The following is a 9,625-nucleotide window of genomic DNA, read 5'->3' on the forward strand; positions in this document are numbered from 1 at the left end:
AACAGCATGGTTGCTTTTATCCAGTTTCTATCAGATACAGTGTAACAAAAGAAGGAACATTTTTCACACATTTCTTTCTGTTTACAAAACAATACATTCTGATTTTCATTCAAATGTATCATGCAAAAAACTGCATATTACAGTTCATTTATTTTATTTAATGGAGAGGAGTTCCACTTAAAAAAACTGCAATACTTCCAAAATGGCCGACATGAAAAAGTTGGAGTGATCTAAGTCCAACTGAAATCACATTCAGTCGTCCTTGTTTTGTAGTAAATAATAATGTCAGTGTGGTTTTAAAGGTGTGTTAAACCACAGGGGAAGGAGACAAGGTAAGAGAGCTCCCTTGGCCACAAATCATGGGCTGACGGTGTTGTTAGGGGGATTGAAAAGTAAGGAGCACTCCAGCATCTCACTGGACCAAAGAGACATTCTGAGTAATGTTTACATGCTGTTTAATGTGCTGCAGCTGAGCAGCTAATGAGCTATCTACCTGGAGAACTGATGTTGGGAGTGCACTTTCAAATGTTTGTTTGGTTTGCAGGTTAAGGTGCAGGACAAGTTTAGTGTCAATGTGTCTACACTAGATAAGAAGGAGACTTCAGCAGGAACGCTAATGTGGGATTTTTTTAAGTCTGTGGCTCTTTTATTCAGGATCAGTGTGACCGTCTGCTCTGCCTATAACAGAAGGTTTCTGCTTTATGCAAGCACTTAACTGGCTGTGTCAAATAAGGTCTCTGACTCCAAAAGGAAGAAATTATACATATACATAGTATACGCAGATTTTTTTCTCAAAGGAGAACACAGGACAATTGAATATTCTTCTAGATGTTGAGCATATCCTGTCCTCAACACAGTGTATTTCATTAGAGTACAAGTTTACATAGATGGAACACTACCAATCCCCACCCCAGAGGAAAGACCTAACGTGAAGATGTTAATTAGATGTGTCTTTACACAGGGATCCAACAGTAAATCTCTCCCTCTGAAATACACTAATAATAGGATTACACAGCATGACTCTGACAACACAGATTACAATCAAATTTGTATCATGGAAAATGTTACTGATCTCAATCTGTGCCGAAGGCACTCAGTGCCGGGAGAAGGGATGATCAAATAAGAGTCCTGTTTGATTCTCTGCTTTTGACTGAAATATGGAATCCAAGTTTCGTCCTTAAATCCAGATAACCAAGTTTCTCTATTACAGGCACTTATCTAGTCTCATATATTCTGCTCTGTAGTCATACTTTCTAAATCCATTTGTTAATATCAGAGGATAGATGCTGGTGATAAAGTAATGGGCTGATAAAATTCCATGTTTTATCTTTGTAATGAAACTGCCATAATTGGGGGGGGGGGGGGGGGGGGGGGGGGGGGGATGTTTTAATAAAAGCATCGCATTTCCATTAAATGGGCCTTTCCATCTTTTTACCCCTCACTGCATGCTGCCACAAAATGTGACAGATTTTCAAATGCAGGGCTCTTTCTGCTAGCATGCCTCACTCATTACCCATTTCTGTGCATTCATTAGAAAAAACAGGTCACAAAAAGGGCATCCGCCACACTCAAAGGTGTTCTGTGTGGCGTTCTAAACATATCAGCTACAAAGGCCTCTGTTCCCCCCCGCCTGTCCGCTCTCTCTCCACCGAACAAATGGCCGCATGCACGCGAGCACACAAATAGACACTATCTTTTCCCCGAGTTGGAGCGGGAGACGGAGCTATGACTATTGTGCCTCGCCGTGTAAATTAGTTGTTTACTTCTGTTGCCTCTCAGGCTCGCTCGCATCATTAGCCACCTAAATATAACAACCGGCTGCCACCAATTTCCATCATACAATCTCATTTCACTGGTAATGACAGAGTACATAAACCAATAAACTGAGACCCTAAAAAACAAGGTGAACCGCAGTGTTGTGGCATGAATATTCATGAGTGAAGAAATCATATTTGTTGTTTGGATTTTTTTTTTCTTTTTCCCTTCAGTTATTTTTCTTCTATCCACTTACACTGTCTCTATTAATTATACCGCTCTGAATGCTAATGTGACCTGGCAATCCCTGGTCATTTGGGCTGTGTCATTTTCAGAAAGGATTTCATGGGGATCAATCTTTGCACCGAGGTTTATGATAGAGAGAGTCACAGAGTGAATGTGCGAGAGAGAGAGAAGGCATCAAGAACAGACAGAGAGGTCCCTACCTCCTAATTACTTTTGTTTGAGGCGGCTGATAGTTAATTAATCTACAGTGTCATTGTGTTATTCTGGAGAACCACTTGATTCGCAGCATTTTCAATTAGCAGTCTTACTGAGAAGGAGGGTTCACTCAATAGGCCCTACATTATGACGGGCATCTCATTACGCCTATAGCTGTTAGACTAATCAATGGAGACATGATGGGAAATCCTATACAGGCTGCAACTGTCATCACAAAGAATAACAATATGAGTTAATTATGGAAAAGGTCATTCCGAAAGGAAATTCTGCGCACTGGCATTTGAATATTTGATTGTTAAAATTGTATGGCTGAATACAGACTAATCCACCGGATGATGTATTTGTTGGGTTTGATGGGCTCTCTAACAATACTGCCATTACTGTGGTGGTCTGTAGTCCAACTAAACATGATGTCACTTACAATTTATCACAGTTTGCAACCTATCTTTCTAGAATGTCCCCCCTTTTTAATGTTAAATAACACTGGTTATTTGTTTGGACTATGGTACCTGACAATGCAGCATGATGATCTTTTGAGGCATATAACATTAATTTTCCTTTACATTTTTGCTCTGAATGCCCATTTGGGTTCAAAGTGTTTTTTATTTACATAACCTATTATCCTGTGGATTCTAGTGTGGGTTAATGTTTGGTCTATACACAATCCAGGGAAGAAGCACAAGAAGACAAGTCACCATTACTGCTGTGGCGTCTCGCTACAAAATCCTCGCATTTGAATGCAAGCTGTCCTAAGAAATTAACAATTTTCTACTTTTGCCTTCACTATCGATGCAACATTACTTTTGACAATGATGTCAAGGAAATCAGGAAGAACCTGTGCAGTTCTCAGCTTTTCCAGCAACAGTTCATTTTAGGAAAACTGAACGGATTACCTGAACTGAATGTGAAATATACAAGACATTACTTCATGAAGAGTGCACCTGTATGAGACCATTCACTTTATTTAGACTCACCGGGCATGCAGTGGGTAAAGATATCTATCTAAAGAAGAGTATGAGGAATATTAGAATTTTTATCAGTTAAATCATATCATTATCAAGTAATTTTGACTCTATATGAAAATCATGTAGTATTTTGTTTTTCATCACCAGGAGACTAATGAAATAATCTTGAATACCTATATAAAAATGTTTTATCAAATCTGGTCTCTTATGATTAAATGCAGCCTCTGGGTGATTATATTAGCTAGCCAACACAGTAACATTAGTATATTTAACAGTACTGCCTCACTAGAAATGTTGCATATGGTCGAGGTGTTCTCCATTTCTCCTGTATCTTTTCTGGCTATTGTCATAACCAATATTCAAATCTGAATAATGTTAAGGTCTCCATCTATATAAGATTCCTTCATCAGTAACTGGGGGCCACTGTCTACCGTTGTCAATCCAACTACCCATGTTGCTGTCACTGTCAGACAGCTTGCCACTGCAGTAATGGTGGTGCTGCTAGATGGCGAAACACACAAATCAGCCGTTTGGTTTGTCTATAAAACGTCAGGAAAAAAAGTCAAAATGCCCATCACAATGTCTGCCGGCACCATGTGATGTCACTCAATGTCATGTTTTCTACAATCAACAAACCTCAAAATATATTTCAATTACTATTATGTAACAAAAAAACATTATTTTTTATATTTCACTGACTTAAAACCAGGAAGGTTTATTCCTGACAGGGACACACGCACAATTATTTGAAGTTAACTAACTAAACTTTTTCACTTTGATCTTCTTGGCTTCTCAGATTATATATAATGAACTTTCAAAACACAAGTCTGAGATGGGTTTGAAAGTGGCTCTGGGGTAATAAAATAACACCACTTTTATCTGACCTTTACAGGGTGGATGAAGTTTTGTAGTGTTAAGCCCTTAGTGGGGTTACTTATCATAGTTAGCCCGTAAATGAAAATAAATCAACACCTGCTTCCAAGACACTCTAGCAAGTCCAGCTGCCTTTGTGTATCGCTTAGACACTGCACTAAGATAAAATACATATATATATATATATATATATATATATATATATATATATATATATATATATATATATATATATATATATATATATATATATATATATATATATATATATATATATTTTTTTTATTTTTTTTGGCCCACCACCACCACCCATCTTCGGAGGACAGCTTTATCTTTATTCAAACATCGGGATACAACCAAATAAAATTTAAAAAATGGTTTAAGCAGCTCTGAAACCCACACATATAGATATTTAATGATAGTTGTAGTCAGTGTGTGTGTTAAGAAGAGACACTGTGCAATATACTCTTTGTTTAATTGGCTGTCATTCATGTGAAATTGATTGACAATGTTTTGTAATTCCTGTGAAATGGATTCAGTGCAGTCAATAAATTCTGAATTTCTTCAGTGACACAGATATCGTGATGTATCGTGGATGAAATTTCTTGCAATATATCGATTATCGCAGAATCGCTGTATCGTGATATTATCGTTATCGTGGGCAAAATATCGTGATAGTATCGTATCGCGTACCTGGTGATACCCAGCCCTAATACATACATTGTACATTGAGTGTGGTTGTAGAAAGAGCAGGAGGATTCAATAAAATAGTATGGTGTCAAGGAGCACACATCTGTGAAATGTGTTTTTTTTTTCCAAAAATGAAGTTTATTGTTGGAGCAGCTGATGACAGCTAGTTTGGGTGATTTGATCCAATAAAAGAGTTGTTTCAAAGCATTTGCTGACAATATTTTAACATGTAGTGGGTTCTGCAGGATGTCTTCGATGATAAAATTGTACATGTTTTACATTCACGGCAGCATTATTTAGTGGGTGGTAATGGCAACCTGCCTGATTCTGCCTTTAACCCAAGCGAGTCTATATTTATGCATTACCCGTATATTATGAGTGATATATATGTGGGAGGATCAGAGGTTATTCTTGCATTTACATAGTGGGCTTTGAAGTACCCAAAAATGTCTCCATCAGGGGTTCTACGCTGATAAAAGCTCTAAAGCAGAAGGTGTCAACAAACAGAACTGCTAAGTTAAAAGGCCAGCATCATGCTGTGGATCTCTATGTACGGCTTTGGATGAGAAATACATATAAACCCAGTGCTCACAGGGAGAGAGGACCTTCGGGGTGCATTTCCACATCTCTTTTTAAAGCCTGTCCTTTGAGTGTGTCTGATACACCACAGGCACACAGGTTTAACTGTTAGGATGGGTTATCTTTCCCACTCTTCCTCCTGCTGCTTGAGGAGGTCAGAGGTTAATTCATCCAGTCCGCGGGTGAGACAGGACACAATGGAAGACAATTTCTTCTTCGCTGCAGGGCTTGGAGGCCCCGGCGGAGGAATCAAACTTAATTAATACAGACAGAGAGAAAGAAGGGGTTCCACATTTTGGACGTAGGTAATCAAACAGAGCAGAGAGATGGACAGGGCTTCTAGCTCTTCTTCTTTCCCTCTCTTCTTTATTCTATTTTCTTGCCCTGTTCCACACAGACATCCCATCTCTCTCTCTCTCTCTTTCTTTCTCTGGCTCTTGTTTGCACTTCCTATCTCTCACTCAGAGACAAGAGAGGTTCAAGAGCGCAGGCAGGAAAATCAATCAAGATTGGATTGATAGTGTAAACTGACAGGCCGAAGAGGCAGCAAACCGTGATACATGAGCAGATTAGGATTGAGTGCATCTGCAGGAAACGGGTGTGACTACACGGTGCAGAAGAAGAAATAAATTGCCCTGTCATGATTAGTGCAATCACTTAAATGAGTGCAGTCAGTAATCTTTAGATTTCTTTACTTGAAAAATAACAAAAATTCTGAGATTTGAAGGACGTTAAGAAGGTAGCCCCAACACCGTCAGTCATTTTCTACACCGTCACATCACCTTCACAATGATATCATGAAGTTTCAATGACAGGTGACATTGAACCTTTAAGTGAATGTCAGTGCCATTTTCATTGACAAGATACAATTAAACCTGTAACAATATCTAATTATTTAGAATCCTTGAAACAATACAAACTTATTTCACATGTGGGGAAACAAATTACAACTAAATATCGTTATCACAAAACACTGACCTTCTGACATCCTGGACATTATTGAATCCAAATCGGATTACATGCATGCATAAATGCCCTTTTTATACCCTTGACATACAGATATATAGAAACCGATATATATACCAAATGTAAATACAATGAACGCCTATTGTAGAAAAAGAAGCCAGAAACATGGGATTTGATTGTGTGAAACTTTTCAGAATTCTAACTTTAAATCAGTCTAAAATTTGGGGAGACAATGTGTTTATTTACATGAAGTGCACCACATAGATAAAAAGAAATTAAAAGTGTGTTTGCAAAACAAAAAGGTTACAAAACTCCTAAAATTCTAATGAGCACAATATGAGTACTAACAGAGAGATCAAGTTAAATAAAGGGTTTTTTCGCCGCCTTGCAGTCACGCTCGTCACCTGTTACTTGTACATATGCATAGCTTCATGCATGAGGAAATGGAATGCATGGAAGCCTGAGCTCATTATCTGAAAGGCATCTGGCGTCTTTTTAGGCAAATAGTTTGGAAACTGAATTTGCTGCTGATTGCATTTCTATAACAAATAGTGGAATAACATATCTCACTGCAGCTTTCAGTCAAACTACTCAACAGGCCAAAACGGGGTGTAGCTGATTACAGCCTGTGTGAAGAGATCTCATCTGCTGTTGCTGTTTTCTAATAAGTCACTGACCTTCATGCTCCTTCTCTGAAGTACCGGTTTTCTTCATCTTCTTGGGGGTTTTCATGAAAAGTGGGAAGATGGTTCGCAGGCCAAGGATGTCCACAAACTTATGGCAGTTATCTGCTCCCTCTGGTCCAATCATGCCATGGTCCAGGACCTTCAGGGCACTGGTGCGAGACACTTTCTTTTCTCTGCAGCAAAGGGAGGAAATTATGCTTCAGTCAGACGTATTAAGTGTTGGTTCAATAGATATAAAGAACATGCATATTTCCAACAAAGTGCCCTGAAAACGCAGGTCCACCAATTATACAGCTGTCAGAAATCTTTTGTGTTTTGCGTGAACTGGTAATAACACAATGCTAACTATGCATTATTTCAGCTTTGAGCATTTCTAGCAGAATCACTTTTAAATATTTTTGCTCATGGGAATGACTGAATGCTGATGCAAAAAAGAATGTCAGTACTCAAAATGCTATGAACCACATGCAACAACGGCTTGTAGGAACAGATTTGAGTGAGACATGCCTCGGGGGCTTTTGATGTTGCTGTTACAGGAAACATCCTCTGTGGTACCACATGATGAATGTGACAGTTTAACGTCACCTGCTGTATAATATTTTCCCGTCTATAATGTTCACATCCCCTTGACCACCTTCCATCTTAGTCACGGACCATTTTGCTCTAGCTGTAAGTCAACCTATTCCCTCTGCATTTCTTTCACAGCACGCTCCTTTAAGGTCACACTGTTGAAAGCTGTACAATTAATATTTTGTAGTTGTCTCAGGTTCCCTAATGAAACTGACATGGCTAAATGTACTACTACTAATTTCTAAATACAATTTTTTAGGGGTTTTGTTTATGCTGAATGATCAAATCTCACAAGGACACACCTATTCATGAACAGGCAGCATCCATCAGGTTGAAACGAGCAGTTCACACCAAATATGCACAGTTAAATCTACATTATCTCACTTAACCTTAACATAACAGCCTCAAAATGGTGCTGATGGTACAGTATCTTGTAATGGGGTGAATGGTGTCTCTGTCTCAGCCACTCCACGCCCCCCATCACTTGTTTCTTCACTATGTAACTTCAATTAGAGGGTAGGATCACAGCGTTACATACATGTTTACTTCAACATACAAGTTTTCAAGTTTGTTTGTAGTTAGCACCTACATTACACCTGACAGATTGTTGCGGCCAGACGTATGTATTTATTCCAGTAAGTGATCCACCCTGAAACTGTGGGGTGTGCCAAATCGCACAAAATGCCAATTTCTACATAAAGAGTTTGGTGGATCTGATTCAGAACACTTATAAGAACAAGACTCAAACGACAAAAGTAAAAAGTTCAACATGAAAATACCAAAATGTTCTCTTGCATGAGAAAATTGAGATTTGATACCCAGCACACTACAAACTCACAAAAATTCAACAAACTCCAATTCCATCTACAAACATTCCACTCACATACACTGTTCTACTGCACCCAAGGACAAAGAAAATCCCCAAAATGTTTTCTTACACACAACTAACAGTTGAGCGATGGCAAAATCAGAGTATACATTCAACAAAGAACATTATACTCATCATGGGACATAGAAATGCCTTCAATCCCACCAGAACCACCTGAACCTTTTTCAAGGTAGCAAATAAATCCAACAATAAATTACCACAATCAATCTCAAAAGAGGGGTGTTCTCTCAAACAAATCAATTGGATCGCTTTTATCCACCTGTTTTCCATCATCGAAGCATTGGCTGTTTCCCACTTTGTCTGCATCACTCACCACCCAACCCCCAACTCCAAGCCTCCTCTCAGGAAATGTAGCTGTCTGTCACCGTGTCATTTCCTCCATTCCCTCCAATGACAGATGACAGTGTTTATCTCAGAGGAGGGAGACATATTTCAGGCAGTTGAGTCTGGTTCTCCAGACAGACACATTACATATGATGGACGGTTGGAGAGGCCGGGGGGGAGCGATACACAGTGTATTTTCTGAAGGGAAACTGGGCAATTCAGATGGTAGACAGCTGACTTAACTCAACATCCCCGTGTCGTGAACTATGCCGTCGTCAACCCACAATGTCCATGTCTGGTGGGCAACATTATGACGGCAGCAGTTTATGACTCGACTCAAATTCTAGATGAGGCAGAATCACTCAGAGGCTCAAAGTCTGACCAAAACATCCTCAGATGTGATCGGGAAACGGCAACATCTAAACTACTGCTCTTAGTAACTAGTCAGTAAAAATGCAGTAAAACTATCTCTCTGATAAACATTTAGCCGTGCCAGGACTTCCTTAAGACACCAGGTGTGAAGTCTGTGTGTAGCACAAGGCTGAAGAGAGTTGGGAGGAGTGTAAATGTAGTTTTTGATGGAGAAAACAATGAATGTATCTGAGAAAGCGGTGATCTGTTTTTGAATTTTGTTGCCTATTAGTTTCTAAAAGACATTTCATGCTCTGCTCCTCCTCCCCCTTTTCTGTCTTTTTCTTCCTCCTTTTCCCTGATGACTGATTTAACAGAAATGGGTTTTCGCGTTCAAATAATGAGAAATCGATCCAAGTCTTAAATCTACATCTCCAGTGATGTGATTATCAACGCACAGGTTCAGAAGCTGTGAAGGTCTCATAAATGCGTGTAATGCGTCTTTATTACTCTTT

The 9,625-nt window shown here is 39.1% G+C and overlaps 1 protein-coding gene across 1 annotated transcript in view; it reads right to left on the bottom strand.

Moving 5' to 3' along the window:
• Positions 1 to 7,151, bottom strand: part of LOC115585564 (beta-catenin-like protein 1) — a 40,362-nt gene extending 33,211 nt beyond the window's left edge. Inside the window, exon 1 of the mRNA XM_030424018.1 lies at positions 6,968 to 7,151. Within this exon, the coding sequence (XP_030279878.1) occupies positions 6,968 to 7,100 (133 nt within the window). The 5' untranslated portion in view covers positions 7,101 to 7,151. The remainder of the gene's footprint in view (positions 1 to 6,967) is intronic.
• Between the last annotated feature and the right edge of the window lie 2,474 nt (positions 7,152 to 9,625).

Source organism: Sparus aurata, chromosome 7, assembly GCF_900880675.1.
Source record: "Sparus aurata chromosome 7, fSpaAur1.1, whole genome shotgun sequence".
Taxonomy (NCBI): Eukaryota; Metazoa; Chordata; class Actinopteri; order Spariformes; family Sparidae; genus Sparus; species Sparus aurata.